Source organism: Myxine glutinosa, chromosome 11, assembly GCF_964187855.1.
Source record: "Myxine glutinosa chromosome 11, kmMyxGlut1.1, whole genome shotgun sequence".
Classification (NCBI taxonomy): Eukaryota; Metazoa; Chordata; class Myxini; order Myxiniformes; family Myxinidae; genus Myxine; species Myxine glutinosa.
In genome coordinates this window covers 129,094,563-129,114,949 of record NC_136271.1, presented here as the reverse complement: position 1 = coordinate 129,114,949, position 20,387 = coordinate 129,094,563, and the positions used below count along the sequence as shown (strand labels likewise).

The 20,387-nt window shown below is 39.9% G+C and overlaps 1 protein-coding gene across 6 annotated transcripts in view; it reads right to left on the bottom strand.

Annotated features, from left to right (window-relative positions):
* Nucleotides 1-20,387, bottom strand: part of LOC137436882 (alpha-aminoadipic semialdehyde synthase, mitochondrial) — a 248,802-nt gene that overhangs the window by 208,850 nt on the left and 19,565 nt on the right. For all 6 annotated transcript variants that reach the window (XM_078787110.1, XM_068131086.2, XM_078787111.1 and 3 more), the window contains one exon: nt 6,484-6,660. In XM_078787110.1, coding sequence (XP_078643236.1) covers nt 6,484-6,660 — 177 coding nt within the window. The remainder of the gene's footprint in view (nt 1-6,483; nt 6,661-20,387) is intronic.

Sequence of the window (20,387 nt, the reverse complement as noted above, 5' to 3'; positions counted from 1 at the left end):
CAAGCTTCAGGACTCTTTCTCCCTCTTCCTTAGTCCCACCCAGGCCAACAACTTCCTCTCTTGCTTAGTCCAACTCAAGGCCTTTCTGTCTTCTGCTCTCCTCTGTAAAAGCGCATCTCCCCTTGGACACGCCCTGCCTTGGGTTATATAGGCCCCCGCCCCTCAACCTTTTCGAACCTCCCCGATCGCTCTTCCTCCGCCCTCTCTAGCCAAACCCCTGGCTCATGGTTGGTCGAGTGGGGCTGGCTCACTCCTCCCCTCTATGACGAGGTGGAGACACGCCTTTCTTCCCCAACCCTGCCTCGTGGCCAATGGTGGTTGAAGAAAACCGCCCAAAATGCGGAAGGCAATTGGAAGGGAGGTTTTGGGAATGGGAATGGAAGTTTTGGGAGTGGGAATGAAGGGAATCTATCTCTTTCACTGGTGCAATGGAGTATTTTATTAATGGGAGACACAGCCTTATCCTAAAACACAGAATAAGATATAACTATCGAACATGGATATTCTTTGATTGGCTGACGTGTATGCTTGTGGACTAATTATGGAACGCCCTTTTGATCTTTACACAGCTCCGGAGGCAGGAGGCACAGAATAACAATAACAACAATAATAATAATTCACACCAATTTACCACAATACAACACAATCAAAAAAATATACAGTCCTCATATCCGCAACAATATTTTGTTTAAATCGCGGCATGGTCAGTCATACACCGCCCGAAATAACAGACGGGAAAATGCCGAGATATATTAAAAATTCGTCCATTTGAGGACAATCGTCACGATGAAATATTTAATTTATACGTCGTCACAATAATGTGGAGAGAGGAGCATAGCTTCGTTCACGTGTCGCCACACACGGGAAATTGCCGAGATTTTTTTTTTTTAAATCGCGGCATGGTCAGTCATACAACCTGAAATAACAGACGGGAAAATGCCGAGATATATTAAAAATTCGTCGCCACACACGGGAAATTGCCGAGATATCTTTTCACTTTGCACAAAAATAACATCAAGTAATCGAATCAATAGGAATGTCCTGTGCCTATAACATCGACGTTATAGGCACAGCTGCATCTAGGCATTGTGTAAGTGTAACATCGACGCGGCTTTTGTTTTAATTAAAACTTTTTGTACTTGTTCTTAATCGCATGTCATCAACATTTGTCAACATCATCACCTCAGAATGGTATTCCTTGCTGGATGTGGCACGACCGATATGATGTTCTATGCTCGTCAACTTCAGGAAAATATCAGAGAAGAACATCGTGATCTATACATAGTCTTCGTCGACCTTACAAAAGCGTTTGTTTAAGTCTCAGTGGGGAGGGCACACAATGCTTCGTGAGCACGTCAAACAAAGGGGGAGATTTCTCGAAAGACTGGTTCATCAGAAGCGTCGTTTATGTCGATGAGGAGCAAGACTGGGACCAAGACTGCCTTGGGGTTTTCTAGGCTCCACTGAAATAGGGAAGGAAAAGCTTCTGTTGATTTGAATACTTGAATGAAGTCAGAAAGCCGGTGTAAAATCATCCCTGTATGCCACATGGAGCAAGATTGGCAAGCAGAACAAGATGCCAGACTTTCAAACACACAAGTTGTCCAGTGAGATTATCCTCACCTCTTGTTTAAAGACGTTGGACCTCCAACTATTGCTGAGAGAGGAGCAGCAGCATGTCCAGAGTATGACTGTGATGGAATCCAAACAAATGGTCCAATATAAGGCGGTTTGAAAAAAGTAATGATGGCATAAGCGGCAATGATGAAGTCCAGAACTTTGCATATACTATATTTGGAAGTAAGCTTATTGGTCTGTAGTTGAAAGTATCTGTTTTTGTACCCTTCTTGTGGGCAGGAGTAATGTTAACTGACGTTGTGGCTAATGGAAAGTAGCCAAATGAGGACACGATAAAGAGATGAGACACAGGAAAAGCAAGAGTAGCATGACAAGATTTGAGAACATCGACCTCAAACATTTTCCACATATGTTCTACAATGAAAACCTTGAACGTCCCTCGTAATAATAATAATGATAATAACTAGAACTGCAAGCAGTGATAATCGGCTTCTAGTCAGGTCAGTACTTTCGGGATTATTACTACAGCTTAAGTTGTTTTTAGACTTAAATTTGGCATGTTTTTGGCATAAATTTGCCATGACAACTCCATCATAATTATATTGAAGGTTTCGTATCAATTGGTGAAGTGGTTTCAGAGAATTTTGAATTTTGTGTTCCTTCAATCAAATATGGCTGCCACACCACGTGGCTAATGATATCATCATTTTCAACACGTTTTCCCCATGGATATGTGATCATATATTTAGAATTTCGTATTGATCGGTTAAGTGGTTTCAGAGAAAGAAATTTAAAAGTTTTTTTTGTCAATCCAATATGGCTGCAAAACCACGTGACTGATTACATCTTGGTTTTCCAAACTTTACCCCATCCAGACACAATCATATATTTAAAGTTGTGCATAGATTGGTGAAGTGGTTTCAGAGAAGGAGGTTTTTTAATTTCTTTTTTCAATCCAGAATGGCTGCCAAACCATGTGACTGATGATGTCATCATTGTAAAACAAAGCAAATCCCGCATGGGTGGTCGATGCTATGTTTAAAATTTCGCATCGATCGGTTAAGCAGTTTCAGAGAAGAAGATTTTCCATCCAATACGGCCACCAAATAGTTTGACCAATCAGAACCATTTTGCAATATGCATTAGATCATGTCCTTTTTAACAAGTTTATAAAATTTGAGCATCATTGGTGTGATGGTTTCCGAGATCGGCCTTCCAAATAATCTGAGAGAAGAATAATAAAAATAGGACCACTGGACATGTAGCTTATCTGGGCCTTGGCCATTTTGACACACTTCAGGTCAAGTGATCGGCATAACCTCCACAATTTAACATCCCTACCCTGGCCTAATGTTGTTACCCAAATTTGTAGCATTCTGACTGGTGGGTCTGGAGAAAAAGATTTTTGAAGGAATTTAATAATTCCGCCATTTTGACATACTTCCGGTCAAGTGACCGGAATGAGCTTTGGAATCCCTGTCATCAGCAAGGAGGCCCAGCGGACCTTGCTGCCAAATTTCCACCGGATCGGCCCAGCGGTTTGGCTGGAAAAATCGAAATTGGTGACGGACGGAGGGATGGATGGACGGTGCACGATGACAATACCTTATCTGGAATTCAAATTCAAATTCCAGATAAGCTAAAAATCGTAACGATAACAAAAAGTCTTCCAAGTTAACTTGGAAGCCTTTTAGTAATAATAAAGCAAAGGTTATATTGCGCATGATATTAACTTAATATCCTCTAGACTCTAGAGTTTAGACGCTTTCAATCAGCGTGTAGACTCTGTAGAGGATATTAAATTTGTATAAGAAACAATTTTGATGGCAACAATGAGGTTGGCAGGTTGGCTTGGTTGTTTGAGCTCTAAGATTGATTGTTCTTCTTCCTCCCTTTTCATATGGAGCATTTCACGGTGGGTCTGGAGAAAAAGATTAAGAAAAACCTTTTAGAAAAAGAAAGAGATTAAGAAAAAGGAAAAGAGCATTAAGGTTGATTCTTCTTCTTCCTCCATTTTCATATGGAGCATTTCATGGTGGGTCTAGAGAAAAAGATTAAGAAAAACCTTTTAGAAAAAGAAAGAGATTAAGAAAAAGGAAAAGAGCATTAAGGTTGATTCTTCTTCTTCCTCCATTTTCATATGGAGCATTTCATGGTGGGTCTAGAGAAAAAGATTAAGAAAAACCTTTTAGAAAAAGAAAAAGATTAAGAAAAACCTTTTAGAAAAAGAAAGAGATTAAGAAAAAGGAAAAGAGCATTAAGGTTGATTCTTCTTCTTCCTCCATTTTCATATGGAGCATTTCATGGTGGGTCCAGAGAAAAAGATTAAGGAAAATCTTTAAGAAAAGAAAAAGATTAAGAAAAAGAAAAAGCGCATTAAGGTTGCTTCTTCTTCTTCCTCCATTTTCATATGGAGCATTTCATGGTGGGTCTCGAGAAAAAGCTTAAGAAAAACCTTTTAGAAAAAGAAAGAGATTAAGAAAAAGGAAAAGAGCAATAAGGTTGATTTTTCTTCTTCCTCCTTATTCATATGGAGCATTTCATGGTGGGTCTGGAGAAAAAGATTAAGAAAAACCTTTTAGAAAAAGAAAGAGATTAAGAAAAAGGAAAAGAGCAATAAGGTTGATTCTTCTTCTTCCTCCTCTTTTATATGGAGCATTTCATGGTGGGTCTGGAGAAAAAGATAAAGAAAAATCTGAGAGAAGAATAATTCATGTGGCTGTGAATAACATCAATGGCCGAGAGCATGGGCACGCCCTCAGTAAGTTAGAGCAGGGTTTTGCAATTTGTCCCTGATGGCGGCAACAGCGTCGCTTCTTCAACAAGAACACTGTGGGATATTTAACGTATGCCAACTAATGCTTGCAGACGGGACGCCATGTTTAACGTTCATCGAATAAACCAGGACGGCAGTTTGTAGCTGGGCCGAGATTCAAATCCAAGTTGAGGTCGAATTTTGTATGGGTCACACCAAGGGCATGTTTGTACCAACCACATGTGGGGTCCACATGAAATGCACTCTGCCTCTAAATGACTTAGTGTCCTTTGTATTGAGTAAGACTTTGACTGTGTGTCACCAGAAACCATAAATGACGCAAAAGCATTATACGAGTTATTAGTGATGTGTGTGGATTGCTTTTCAGAAAACAAAATGTGCTTTTGTGTGTGTGTGTGTGTGTGTGTGTGTGTGTGTGTGTGTGTGTGTGTGTGTGTTTGGCAGGGTCACGTGGACTCACAGACAGTTTCAATTATCATTTCAAAATGTAACCTTTGGCTTCCTGAATTTAGCTTCAAGAAGGGAACCACAACGAGTGCACGTCCTCAATGAAATGTCTTCCAAAATATAAGTTGGAAAAATTAATGGTATCTCATTGAAATAACTTTAACAAACTCGACAATACAAGAATCACTATGGAATGCAATAAAAATAAATAAATAAACAACAACAAAAGTTTCACCAAGATTTCTTGATGTAAAAATGAAAATGAACAATGAAGACCTATAAATGGAGCAGCTATAATTGGGCATGCTTGAATATATGTATTTATAGGCCTCAGGGTTGTCTGGTGCCACATGCAAGCTGCCTGGGTTTGCCCTCTCACTCGCATCATCATCTATCTATAATTCCAGCAATCTCTGTGTGTGTGTATGCGACCGCTGTTTCTCGACAACTACCGGTCCGATATACTTGAAACTTGCCAGGTATATTGCTGGGGACCCGAGGATGTGCCTTTTCAAGGTTTGAAATTAATCGGACAAGTAGTTACCGAGCTATGGCGATTTAGCCGTTCGCCGTTCGCTTTGGCGTTGCGAATGGACCAAACCATTTCATGTAAATAGAGGGGGGGGTTCTGTGGTCGTTGCGAATGGACCAAACCATTTCATGTAAATAGAGGGGGGGATTGTCACCGTACTCGCAAGCCGTCCGCTTTGGCTTTGCGAATGAACCAAACCATTTCATGTAAATAGAGGGGGGGGGGGATATAATTTTAGATATATATATAGTACGGGCATGCCCTAGTTCTAAGCAATGACAGGTGTGTGTTCTCAAATATAATGTCTGATGATACTTGGAAATTGACCCCAAAAACACCTTATTTGTATCTACTATTAATACCAACACATTTACATCTGATGAGTATTTCAATGAAATTATGCAATGGTGGAGCTCTTCATCCAAAACACACCATTCACTGTGGTATCAGAGCTCGTGGAGCCCATTAAGATGTATAGTCAGGTTCACTATGTTTTTTCGTTCAAAATTTTGGTATATTAGCAAAACTATACATTTTTGGAATATTCAGAGCATGAGGAATCCAAAAATTAATGTTTACATTTGCGTAGACACCTTTGCGAAAATGACACTCAGGACAGTGATGAAGATCTGTAAAAGCATATTCCTGAACGGTATAGACTTCGTAGATCCTGTGTATAGGACTTATAGTTCAATCTGATACTACCTATAACTTCCTATAACAACCTATAACTTCAAAGGACTTGCAATATCATGTATTATGTAATACAGTTATATCACAAATATAAAGACAATGGTTTTCAATTACCTTTGTTTGTTGCTTTTCTATAATCCTGAGCACTATTTTGAGGCCTTTATTGGATTCCTTGACCCAGAAAACACAGGATTAGCATATTTAATTAAGTCTCTAGGTTCACTAGAAGCCGAGATCGCGCAAAATATGTATTTTATGGCGGCCATTTTGAAAATCCAAAATGGCGGCAATGCAGGTGTCTGTGCAAATGCCAACATTGATTTTCGGATTCTCCATGCTCTGAAGATTCCAAAAATGTACAGGTTTGCTAATCCCAAAATTTTGAAAGAAATTCTATTTGTTAACATCGTGAACCTGACTAGTTGGAATGGTGTTCATATCGACCCCATCACCTTGCCTTAGAAAGAGCCTCATCCAGCAGCAGCATGTTACTCTCTTGGGCCTTGATCGTGTGTGAGAAGAAGGAGTAGGTCTTCCCGGGCAGCAAACTCCCATCAGGAGGCCGTTTCACTCCCATGATCAATTTTGCATCCGACAGATCTTCCTGGATGACTGCTCCTGCTTTCTCATATTTCTAAATAGTGATTAAAAAAAAGGAAAGTCATCACTCAAGAATTGGCATTTAGCTTCACTTTTGATGATCTGATTTGATGCTGCAGTTTGAGAACTTGCCTCATTAACTTGGACACTCTGGATCAAATGTAAAACACGGTTGGTTTGGCCACAACTACCTTCTGTGGTTGTTAACTCTTCTTCACATCAACGGAAATGTCCGTATCAGCATCGGTGCTGCTCTGCAGTATCACTGGAGTGGCGTTTGATGTGAAGGTCAGTTTTACAGTGGAGTAGTTGTTTTACAGTGGAGTAGTAGTTTTACAGTGGAGTAGTTGTTTTATAACTGAGTAGTTTTACAATGGAGTAGTTGTTTTATAACTGAGTAGTTTTACAATGGAGTAGTTGTTTTATAACTGAGTAGTTTTACAATGGAGTAGTTGTTTTATAACTGAGTAGTTTTACAGTGGAGTAGTTTTTACAACTGAGTAGTAGTTTTACAGTGGAGTAGTTGTTTTATAACTGAGTAGTTTTACAACTCAGTAGTAGTTTTACAATTGAGTAGTTGTTTTATAACTGAGTAGTTTTACAATGGAGTAGTTGTTTTATAACTAAGTAGTTTTACAATGGAGTAGTTGTTTTATAACTGAGGAGTTTTACAATGGAGTAGTTGTTTTATAACTGAGTAGTTTTACAATGGAGTAGTTGTTTTATAACTGAGGAGTTTTACAGTGGAGTAGTTGTTTTATAACTGAGTAGTTTTACAATGGAGTAGTTGTTTTATAACTGAGTAGTTTTACAGTGGAGTAGTTGTTTTATAACTGAGTAGTTTTACAGTGGAGTAGTTGTTTTACAGTGGAGTAGTTGTTTTATAACTGAGTAGTTTTACAATGGAGTAGTTGTTTTATAACTGAGTAGTTTTACAATGGAGTAGTTGTTTTATAAATGAGTAGTTTTACAATGGAGTAGTTGTTTTATAACTGAGTAGTTTTACAGTGGAGTACTTTTACAACTGAGTACTAGTTTTACAATGGAGTAGTTGTTTTATAACTGAGTAGTTTGACGATGCAGTAGTTGTTTTATAACTGAGTAGTTTTACGATGCAGTAGTTGTTTTATAACTGAGTAGTTTTACAATGGTGTACTTGTTTTATAACTGAGTAGTTTTACGACGAGGAGTTTTACAATGCAGTGGTTGTTTTATAACTGAGTAGTTTTACAATGGTGTAGTTGTTTTATAACTGAGTAGTTTTACGACAAGGAGTTTTACGATGCAGTAGTTGTTTTAAAACTGAGTAGTTTTACGACGAGGAGATTTACGATGCAGTAGTTGTTTTATAACTGAGTAGTTTTACGACAAGGAGTTTTACGATGCAGTAGTTGTTTTAAAACTGAGTAGTTTTACGACGAGGAGTTTTACGATGCAGTAGTTGTTTTATAACTGAGTAGTTTTACGACGAGGAGTTTGACGATGCAGTAGTTGTTTTATAACTGAGTAGTTTTACAAATGTTATGGGGTCAACCTCGAGGGGAGCCCCGGGAGAAAGATGTATGGTCCTTGGGTGAAAATAAGTCAATCAACAACGAGTCCACACCAAGGGTTACGAACAATCCCCAATATATTCCCAAATCCCGCACAGGAATCACAATGCGTTTACAGCACTTCCATACAATCCTTATCTATACTATAGGTGGCGCCACCTTAACCCACAACAGTGTTGGCAACACTCACGGCCCTTGCCCCCAATGTCTCTGCACGCCTCCCAGGTGACGTCGAGTCGATCCAGCGATCGGGGAATCTATGTCCGATTCCAATCCGGGGCTGGGAGTGAGGATACTCGACAACCTCAGCGAGGATACCCGACTTCGCAGGTTCCGCAGTAATCCGGCGCTCTCCTGACGCATGGACTTCGTTTCACCGAGGCACGGTTCCCTTGTCCTTCACGTTCGGCGGCTCGGTCTCGAGCTGCAGTCTCAACTATCAACCGTCTCCCTCCAATCTCTTTCGCGTGCCAGGCCCAAGGTGCGACCGGTACACGCCCTCGAAGGCGTCGAGGCGAACAGCGCCGGGCGCTTGGTTCCTTCCAGGACCACACGGCACCTTGACACGTAAACGACAATCAATCACCCCGCGCAGGTAACTCCTCTCGCCAGACGGGCTTTTCCAACTCCATTCCAAAGTAGGTTACGATCGCCTCCACTCGCGTCGGAGCTCTCGAAGCTTAAGATGGACGCCCTTTCTTCTCCTCCTCCTTTTCTTCACGATCCCGTTTCCGATCTCGTTTTTCCCAGAAGGGCTCCTGACCCTTTAATCACAACAACCTTTAATAGAATATACATTAATAAGAAATGACCCGAATTGTAACCCCCTTAAACCCGGAATTCGTAACACTCCCCCCCCCCCCCTTCAAGAAAGAAAGTTTGAACCCAGCGAAAACTTTCTTTGCAGGCCAACTTTGATAAACAAACCAGATAACTCACACCCCCAAATCATCAGTTCCCCCCGGGCACAATTATCACTTAAAAATACAGCAACAAAATTTCACAAAACCCCCAGAGATTCCAAAGGTAATTCACTCTGGACCAAGCATCAGCAACTTCTAGTTTCTCTTGAATGATGGTTAAGAGGTGGTGACCAAAGCCCCAAAGTTAAACCTCTCGATAGCACTTTTTCGGGAGGCCCAGCTGAGTATTCACTACATGGACGCCTTAAGGAATGTGGAGTTCACGGTTAGTCCGGGGAGGAAAGTTCATTACATGGACGCCTTTAAGAACGTGCAGTTCACGGTTAGTCCGTGCAGGAAAGTTCACTACCTGGACGCCTTTTAGAACGTGGCGTTCACGGTTAGTCCGTGTAGGAGCCCAGGCTCGGCGGCTCCACCGTATATAGTGCTTCAACTTCACCGGACTCCTAACCATTACGGTGGGACCCCTTGTCGCAGCCGTTACCTGACTGGCGGTCTCCTTCTCGGCCAGTGCTCTGACAATCATTCTTTCGGGAGGTGCCGTAACTCTGGGAGCCTCCATAGTAATATCGGCTGCTGCCAACACCAAAACTACCGCCAAGTTGTCCTCTTCTGTAGACCTCTCGACGCCTACGAAATGCCTTCCCTACTGTTTTGGTCCGACCCTCCAAATCCTTACCATTCCAATTCTTCTCTGCCTCTCTGGCGTCTTTTGTGCTTGCAAACGTGACAAAGCCGAACCCTCTTGACCGTTGCGTTTCCCTGTCTTTTACCAACCGCACTTCCACCAGCGGCCCATATCTGTTGAAGACAGAGGTCAGAACTGCTTCCTTTGTTTTGAAGTTCAGTCCCCCTACAAATAACTTGGTACGTTTGTCGCCATCCCGAGCTGGTGTGGTGTTATTTTCCCTGCTGGGCTTTTTACCAACCCCCGGGTTACCATAAACTTGACCCCCGGCCAAATAATTCCCGATAACCACAGATACTCCCTCTACAGGAAGCGTGGCTTGTAAACCGACGGTGACTGGTCCTGAGACCAAATCGGATTCCAAATGGATGACATGAAGTGGCGCACTAACTCAGCCACCGATCCCTTGCAACCGAACACTATCACCAGTTGCTGTACTCTTTGACAATGGCAAAATGCCTTCCAGCATTAAGGATTGATGGGCTCCTGTGTCCCTCAATACCCTAACAGGTCTTGGGTTAGTCAAGTCTCCCTCTAGTGAGACAAACCCCTCGTAAATAAATGGTTGGTAACTCTTCTGTGGGCGATTTCTTATGTTTGCCATCGCATTCGGAGTTGTACTAGTCGGACTCCGCTCTGGGTTGTCCCTTTTCATGAGGTAACAAATGGACATCAAGTTTCCAGGTTTTTTGCAAAAGGCGCAAGTAGGCCCGGAGGAAAAACTCGTGGTCTGCCTCGGGCCCCCTGGGAAATAAGTTTGTCTTGGGCCCGTAGCTCCCTGATTTCGAACAGTTGGGGTATCAGAGTTGTCCCCATAATCCTCTCGAGGCCGCCACCATGTATTGTCGTTCTCTGCACCGGGTGTTCCATAACTCCCCTGCTGAAGTCTAGGCGAGGAGTTAGGTTTGTGGACCCCTATCCGGTGTGTTAAGGCATAATCATCTGCCATGGTGGCTGCGTCCCACAACTTTGGTACTTTCTTTTCCTGCAGGTACACTTTGATGTCCTCGTGGATACACTGTTGAAATTCCTCCACCAGGATCAAGTCACGCAATGTTGTAAGTCTTTCCCGACTCCTTTTGACTCACACCACCGATCAAACATGTTTTCTTTCACTCTGGCAAACTCCACATGGGTCTCACTCTCCCTCTTCCTGGCATTCCTGAATTTTTGCCGGTAAGCTTCAGGAACCAACTCATAGGCTTTGAGAATGTACTTCTTCAATACCTCATAATCTGCACATTGGTCCATTGGTAGCGCCGAATAAATATATTGAGCTTTACCCACCAGCACACTTTGCACTAGTATGGTCCAGGCCTCCTCCGGCCAGTTTAACTGTCGAGCCACTTTCTCAAAGTGTGGAAAAAATTTAGCGACTTCCTTTTCACTGAAGGGTGGAACCAGCCTCACATGTCTGCCCACATCCCAGGTGTTCTGGCTAAGTGTCGGCCCAGTCAGCAAGGGTGGTACCTCTCCCCGTTCTCTCATTAACTCCAGCTCCTTGAATTTAATTTCTTGCTGAAGCGCCATGTCACGTTCCTTTAATTCCCTTTCGGCTTTTCTCTCCTCTGCTTCGAGTTCCCTTGCAGCTCTCCTCTCCTCTGCTTTTCTCCCTTCTAACCTTTCCTGGAGTTCTCGTTACACTGTCCTTTCCTCTGCTCTTTCCTTTTCTGCTTTCCTTTCTTCTTCTGCTCTTTCCTTTTCTGCTTTCCTTTCTTCTTCTGCTCTTTCCTTTTCTGCTTTCCTTTCCTCTGTTTTCATCCTTTCTAACCTTTCCTGGAGTTCTCGTTCCACTCTCCTTTCTTCTTCTGCTCTTTCCTTTTCTGCTTTCCTTTCTTCTTCTGCTCTTTCCTTTTCTGCTTTCCTTTCTTCTTCTTTGATCCGTTCCTGGCTCCGTAATTGCAACTCCAGTTTCCGGAGCTCAACGTCTTCTGGTTCTTCGGGTAGCCACTCCCAGGCTAACTCGTCCCATGTTCCTAATCCCACCATAGACTGTATCACCGTGGTCTGCAACTCTGCCTTCCTCAAATTAGTTCGGACCTCCAAGTTAAAATGTTTGGCCAATTTCAAGAGGTCCGATTTTAGTAATGCTCGGAACTGTGCCTCACTAGGGGTTACCGCAAAGTTCTGTGCCACAAACGCCATGGTGACTACTAGTAACACCTGTTAACCTTCACCCCAGAAATTTCCAACAAAGAAAAGCAACAGTATTACTATTATTGATATTGTTTTTTTTTTGTTTTTTTGTTGTTGTTGTTTTGTCGGCAGAGCAAAACAATTTTGGGAACGTTGGAAAAGTTCCCACTCTTGGGAATTCTTTCCCGGACTAAAATTTAGAAAATTTTATAGATCCCGGACGTAGACCCAATTGCGAAACCGCAAATTGTAATTTGGACGAGCCCCCAATTCTGTTACAGGGTCAACCTCGAGGGGAGCCCCGGCAGAAAGATGTATGGTCCTTGGGTGAAAATAACAATAAGTCAATCAATAACGAGTCCACACCAAGGGTTACGAACAATCCCCAATATATTCCCAAATCCCACACAGGAATCACAATGCGTTTACAGCACTTCCATACAATCCTTATCTATAGTATAGGTGGCGCCACCTTAACCCACAACAGTGTTGGCAACACTCACGGCCCTTGCCCCAAATGTCTCTGCACGCCTCCCAGGTGACGTCGAGTCGATCCAGCGATCGGGGAATCTATGTCCGATTCCAATCCGGGGCTGGGAGTGAGGATACTCGACAACCTCAGCGAGGATACCCGACTTCACAGGTTCCGCAGTAATCCGGCGCTCTCCTGATGCGCGGACTTCGTTTCACCGAGGCACGGTTCCCTTGTCCTTCACGTTCGGCGGCTCGGTCTCGAGCTGCAGTCTCAACTCTCAACCGTCTCCCTCCAATCTCTTTCACGCGCCAGGCCCAAGGTGCGACCCGTACACGCCCTCGTAGGCGTCGAGGCGAACAGCGCCGGGCGCTTGGTTCCTTCCAGGACCACACGGCACCTTGACACACAACCGGCAATCAATCACCCCGCGCAGGTAACTCCTCTCGCCAGACGGGCTTTTCCAACTCCGTTCCAAAGAAGGTAACGATCGCCTCCGCTCGCGTCGGAGCTCTCGAAGCTTAAGAGGGCCGCCCTTTCTTCTCCTCCTCCTCTTCTTCACGATCCCGTTTCCAGTCTCGTTTTTCCCAGAAGGGCTCCTGACCTTTTAATCACAACAACCTTTAATAGAATATACATTAATAAGAAATGACCCGAATTGTAACCCCCTTAAACACGGAATTCGTAACACAATGGAGTAGTTGTTTTATAACTGAGTAGTTTTACGACGAGGAGTTTTACAATGGAGTAGTTGTTTTATAACTGAGTAGTTTTACGACGAGGAGTTTTACAATGGAGTAGTTGTTTTATAACTGAGTAGTTTTACGACGAGGAGTTTTACAATGCAGTAGTTGTTTTATAACTGAGTAGTTTTACGACGAGGAGTTTTACAATGCAGTAGTTGTTTTATAACTGAGTAGTTTTATGACGAGGAGTTTTGCAATGGAGTAGTTGTTTTATAACTGAGTAGTTTTACGATGAGGAGTTTTACAATGCAGTAGTTGATTTATAACTGAGTAGTTTTACAATGGAGTCGTTGTTTTATAACTGAGTAGTTTTACGACGAGGAGTTTTACAATGCAGTAGTTGTTTTATAACTGAGTAGTTTTACGACGAGGAGTTTTACAATGGAGTAGTTGTTTTATAACTGAGTATTTTTACGATGAGGAGTTTTACAATGCAGTAGTTGTTTTATAACTGAGTAGTTTTACAATGGAGTAGTTGTTTTATAACTGAGTAGTTTTACAATGGAGTAGTTGTTTTATAACTGAGTAGTTTTACAACGCAGTAGTTGTTTTATAACTCAGTAGTTTTACAATGCAGTAGTTGTTTTATAACTGAGTAGTTTTACAATGCAGTAGTTGTTTTATAACTGAGTAGTTTTACAATGGAGTAGTTGTTTTATAACTGAGTAGTTTTACAATGGAGTAGTTGTTTTATAACTGAGTAGTTTTACAATGCAGTATTTGTTTTATAACTGAGTAGTTTTACAATGGAGTAGTTGTTTTATAACTGAGTAGTTTTATGACGAGGAGTTTTACAATGCAGTAGTTGTTTTATAACTGAGTAGTTTTACAATGCAGTAGTTGTTTTATAACTGAGTAGTTTTACAATGGAGTAGTTGTTTTATAACTGAGTAGTTTTATGACGAGGAGTTTTACAATGCAGTAGTTGTTTTATAACTGAGTAGTTTTACGACGAGGAGTTTTACGATGCAGTAGTTGTTTTATAACTGAGTAGTTTTACAATGGAGTAGTTATTTTATAACTGAGGAGTTTTACAATGGAGTAGTTATTTTATAACTGAGTAGTTTTACGACGAGGAGTTTTACAATGCAGTAGTTGTTTTATAACTGAATAGTTTTACAATGGAGTAGTTGTTTTATAACTGAGTAGTTTTACGACGAGGAGTTTTACAATGCAGTCGTTGTTTTATAACTGAATAGTTTTACAATGCAGTAGTTGTTTTATAACTGAGTAGTTTTACAATGGAGTAGTTGCTTTATAACTGAGTAGTTTTACGACGAGGAGTTTTACGATGCAGTAGTTGTTTTATAACTGAATAGTTTTACAATGGAGTAGTTGTTTTATAACTGAGTAGTTTTACGATGCAGTAGTTGTTTTATAACTGAGTAGTTTTACAATGGAGTAGTAGTTTTATAACTGAGTAGTTTTACAATGGAGTAGTTGTTTTATAACTGAGTAGTTTTACGATGCAGTAGTTGTTTTATAACTGAGTAGTTTTACAATGGGGTAGTTGTTTTATAACTGAGTAGTTTTACGATGCAGTAGTTGTTTTATAACTGAGTAGTTTTACAATGGAGTAGTTGTTTTATAACTGAGTAGTTTTATGATGAGGAGTTTTACGATGCAGTCGTTGTTTTATAACTGAATAGTTTTACGATGCAGTAGTTGTTTTATAACTGAGTAGTTTTACAATGGAGTAGTTGTTTTATAACTGAGTAGTTTTACGACGAGGAGTTTGACGATGCAGTAGTTGTTTTATAACTGAGTAGTTTTACAATGGAGTAGTTGTTTTATAACTGAGTAGTTTTACGACGAGGAGTTTTACAATGCAGTAGTTGTTTTATAACTGAATCGTTTTACAACGCAGTAGTTGTTTTATAACTGAGTAGTTTTACGACGAGGAGTTTTACAATGCAGTAGTTGTTTTATAACTGAATCGTTTTACAATGGAGTAGTTGTTTTATAACTGAGTAGTTTTACGATGAGGAGTTTTACGATGCAGTAGTTGTTTTATAACTGAATAGTTTTACAATGGAGTAGTTGTTTTATAACTGAGTAGTTTTACGATGCAGTAGTTGTTTTATAACTGAGTAGTTTTACAATGGAGTAGTTGTTTTATAACTGAGTAGTTTTACAATGGAGTAGTTGTTTTATAACTGAGTAGTTTTACGATGCAGTAGTTGTTTTATAACTGAGTAGTTTTACAATGGAGTAGTTGTTTTATAACTGAGTAGTTTTACGATGCAGTAGTTGTTTTATAACTGAGTAGTTTTACAATGGAATAGTTGTTTTATAACTGAGTAGTTTTATGACGAGGAGTTTTACGATGCAGTAGTTGTTTTATAACTGAATAGTTTTACGATGCAGTAGTTGTTTTATAACTGAGTAGTTTTACAATGGAGTAGTTGTTTTATAACTGAGTAGTTTTACGATGCAGTAGTTGTTTTATAACTGAGTAGTTTTACAATGGAATAGTTGTTTTATAACTGAGTAGTTTTATGACGAGGAGTTTTACGATGCAGTAGTTGTTTTATAACTGAGTTGTTTTACAATGGAGTAGTTGTTTTATAACTGAGTAGTTTTACGACGAGGAGTTTGACGATGCAGTAGTTGTTTTATAACTGAGTTGTTTTACAATGGAGTAGTTGTTTTATAACTGAGTAGTTTTACGACGAGGAGTTTTACAATGCAGTAGTTGTTTTATAACTGATTATTTTTACGACGAGGAGTTTTACAATGGAGTAATTGTTTTATAACTGAGTAGTTTTACGACGAGGAGTTTTACAATGGAGTAGTTGTTTTATAACTGAGTAGTTTTACGACGAGGAGTTTTACAATGCAGTAGTTGTTTTATAACTGAGTAGTTTTACGACGAGGAGTTTTACAATGCAGTAGTTGTTTTATAACTGAGTAGTTTTAGGACGCGGAGTTTTACAATGGAGTAGTTGTTTTATAACTGAGTAGTTTTACGACGAGGAGTTTTACAATGCAGTAGTTGTTTTATAACTGAGTAGTTTTACAATGGTGTAGTTGTTTTATAACTGAGTAGTTTTACGACGAGGAGTTTTACGATGCAGTAGATGTTTTATAACTGAGTAGTTTTACAATGGAGTAGTTGTTTTATAACTGAGTAGTTTTACGACGAGGAGTTTTACAATGCAGTTGTTGTTTTATGACTGAGTAGTTTTACGACGAGGAGTTTTACAATGCAGTAGTTGTTTTATAACTGAGTAGTTTTACGACGAGGAGTTTTACAATGCAGTAGTTGTTTTATAACTGAGTAGTTTTACGACGAGAAGTTTTTCAATGCAGTAGTTGTTTTATAACTGAGTAGTTTTACGACGAGGAGTTTTACAATGCAGTAGTTGTTTTATAACTGAGTAGTTTTACGACGAGGAGTTTTACAATGCAGTAGTTGTTTTATAACTGAATAGTTTTACAATGGAGTAGTTGTTTTATAACTGAGTAGTTTTACGATGAGGAGTTTTAAGATGCAGTAGTTGTTTTATAACTGAATAGTTTTACAATGGAGTAGTTGTTTTATAACTGAGTAGTTTTACGATGCGGAGTTTTAAGATGCAGTAATTGTTTTATAACTGAGTAGTTTTACAATGGAGTAGTTGTTTTATAACTGCGTAGTTTTACAATGGAGTAGTTGTTTTATAACTGAGTAGTTTTACAATGGAGTAGTTGTTTTATAACTGAGTAGTTTTACGATGCAGTAGTTGTTTTATAACTGAGTAGTTTTACAATGGAGTAGTAGTTGTTTTATAACTGAGTAGTTTTATGACGAGGAGTTTTACGATGCAGTAGTTGTTTTATAACTGAGTAGTTTTACAATGGAGTAGTTGTTTTATAACTGAGTAGTTTTACAATGCAGTAGTTGTTTTATAACTGAGTAGTTTTACGACGAGGAGTTTTACGATGCAGTAGTTGTTTTATAACTGAGTAGTTTTACGACGAGGAGTTTGACGATGCAGTAGTTGTTTTATAACTGAGTAGTTTTACAATGGAGTAGTTGTTTTATAACTGAGTAGTTTTATGACGAGGAGTTTGACGATGCAGTAGTTGTTTTATAACTGAGTAGTTTTTCAATGGAGTAGTTGTTTTATAACTGAGTAGTTTTACAATGGAGTAGTTGTTTTATAACTGAGTAGTTTTACAATGGAGTAGTTGTTTTATAACTGAGTAGTTTTACAATGCAGTAGTTGTTTTATAACTGAGTAGTTTTACAATGCAGTAGTTGTTTTATAACTGAGTAGTTTTACAATGCAGTAGTTGTTTTATAACTGAGTAGTTTTACGACGAGGAGTTTGACGATGCAGTAGTTGTTTTATAACTGAGTAGTTTTACGACGAGGAGTTTGACGATGCAGTAGTTGTTTTATAACTGAGTAGTTTTACAATGGAGTAGTTGTTTTATAACTGAGTAGTTTTATGACGAGGAGTTTGACGATGCAGTAGTTGTTTTATAACTGAGTAGTTTTACAATGGAGTAGTTATTTTATAACTGAGTAGTTTTACAATGCAGTAGTTGTTTTATAACTGAGTAGTTTTACGACGAGGAGTTTGATGATGCAGTAGTTGTTTTATAACTGAGTAGTTTTACAATGGAGTAGTTGTTTTATAACTGAGTAGTTTTATGACGAGGAGTTTGACGATGCAGTAGTTGTTTTATAACTGAGTAGTTTTTCAATGGAGTAGTTGTTTTATAACTGAGTAGTTTTACAATGGGGTAGTTGTTTTATATCTGAGTAGTTTTACAATGGAGTAGTTGTTTTATAACTGAGTAGTTTTACAATGCAGTAGTTGTTTTATAACTGAGTAGATTTACAATGCAGTAGTTGTTTTATAACTGAGTAGTTTTTCAATGGAGTAGTTGTTTTATAACTGAGTAGTTTTACAATGGAGTAGTTGTTTTATAACTGAGTAGTTTTACGACGAGGAGTTTGACGATGCAGTAGTTGTTTTATAACTGAGTAGTTTTACAATGGAGTAGTTGTTTTATAACTGAGTAGTTTTATGACGAGGAGTTTTACAATGCAGTAGTTGTTTTATAACTGAATAGTTTTACAATGCAGTAGTTGTTTTATAACTGAGTAGTTTTACAATGGAGTAGTTGTTTTATAACTGAGTAGTTTTACGACGAGGAGTTTTACAATGCAGTATTTGTTTTATAACTGAGTAGTTTTACAATGGAGTAGTTGTTTTATAACTGAGTAGTTTTACGACGAGGAGTTTTACAATGGAGTAGTTGTTTTATAACTGAGTTGTTTTATGACGCGGAGTTTTACAATGCAGTAGTTGTTTTATAACTGAATAGTTTTACAATGCAGTAGTTGTTTTATAACTGAGTAGTTTTACAATGGAGTAGTTGTTTTATAACTGAGTAGTTTTACGACGAGGAGTTTTACAATGCAGTAGTTGTTTTATAACTGAGTATTTTTACGACGAGGAGTTTTACAATGGAGTAGTTGTTTTATAACTGAGTAGTTTTACGACGAGGAGTTTTACAATGCAGTAGTTGTTTTATAACTGAGTATTTTTACGACGAGGAGTTTTACAATGGAGTAGTTGTTTTATAACTGAGTAGTTTTACGACGAGGAGTTTTACAATGGAGTAGTTGTTTTATAACTGAGTAGTTTTACAATGCAGTAGTTGTTTTATAACTGAGTAGTTTTACAATGGAGTAGTTGTTTTATAACTGAGTAGTTTTACGATGAGGAGTTTTACAATGGAGTAGTTGTTTTTTAACTGAGTAGTTTTACAATGGAGTAGTTGTTTTATAACTGAGTAGTTTTACAATGGAGTAGTTGTTTTATAACTGAGTAGTTTTACGACGAGGAGTTTTACAATGGAGTAGTTGTTTTTTAACTGAGTAGTTTTACAATGGAGTAGTTGTTTTATAACTGAGTAGTTTTACAATGCAGTAGTTGTTTTATAACTGAGTAGTTTTACAATGGTGTAGTTGTTTTATACCAGAGTAGTTTTACAATTGAGTAGTTGTTTTATAACATAGTTTTACAATGGAGTAGTTGTTTTAAGATGCAGTATTGTTTTATATCAGAGCAGTTTTACAATGCAGTAGTTGTTTTATACCAGAGTAGTTTTACAACGGCGTAGTTGTTTTATAACTGAGTAGTTTTACAATGCAGTAGTTGTTTTATAACTGAGTAGTTTTACAATGGTGTAGTTGTTTTATACCAGAGTAGTTTTACAACGGCGTAGTTGTTTTATGACAGAGTAGTTTCATGACGGAGTATAGTTGACTTAAGATGCAGTAGTTGTTTAAACGACAGGGTAGTTTTAAGATGCAGTATTGTTTTATATCAGAGCAGTTTTACAATGCAGTAGTTGTTTTATACCAGAGTAGTTTTACAACGGCGTAGTTGTTTTATGACAGAGTAGTTTCATGACGGAGTATAGTTCACTTAAGATGCAGTAGTTGTTTAAACGACAGGGTAGTTTTAAGATGGAGTAGTTGTTTTTACGACAAGGTAGTTTTCCGATGGAGTAGTTTTTTGACAAAGTAGTTTTATGAGAGTATTGTAGCGGCTGCCGCTGGGTTTTCACAATCGCCTTGCACCTATCAAGGACGCGGAGCGATCACCATGCCGGGCTCGTCCAGGACGCCCGGGCAGGCCCGCCCTCAACTTGCCAGGCCGCAGCCAGGACGCTGGTCCACGCCCCCTGGCGCCGGGCCTGGGCAAACGCTCCGGGATAATAGGTATATATATTGCTGCCCGATAAACGGGTTTTCAGAGTGCCTGAGTGTTTGATTTGATTAAAGCAACTCGGATGAATTCCAGCTTTTTGTCGCGTCCATTCTTCCGATCGACGTGGGAGCCCCAGCTCCTTCATTGGTGACCTACCGACATGGACACGGCAGTCGCCCTTAAACTGCCTACCTTCTGGGAGGCTCACGCGGTGGTTTGGTTCGCACAGGCGGAGTCCCTGTTCGCCCTGCGAGGCATCACGGCCGACGACACCCGCTTCCACCATGTGGTAGCTGCGCTCGGTTCGGCTACCGCGGCCCGCGCCCTGAGCCTCCTCGAGAGCCCGCCAGCCGCTGACAAATACGGCGCGATTAAGAAGCTTCTCCTCGATGCTTTCACCCTCCCATCGGCGGAACGCGCACGGCGCCTGCTCGAACTGCCTGAGCTCGGCGACACGCGCCCTTCCGAGCGAATGGACTACATGCTTTCACTGCTCGGCGAGCACTCTCTGGCATTCCTGTTCCGGG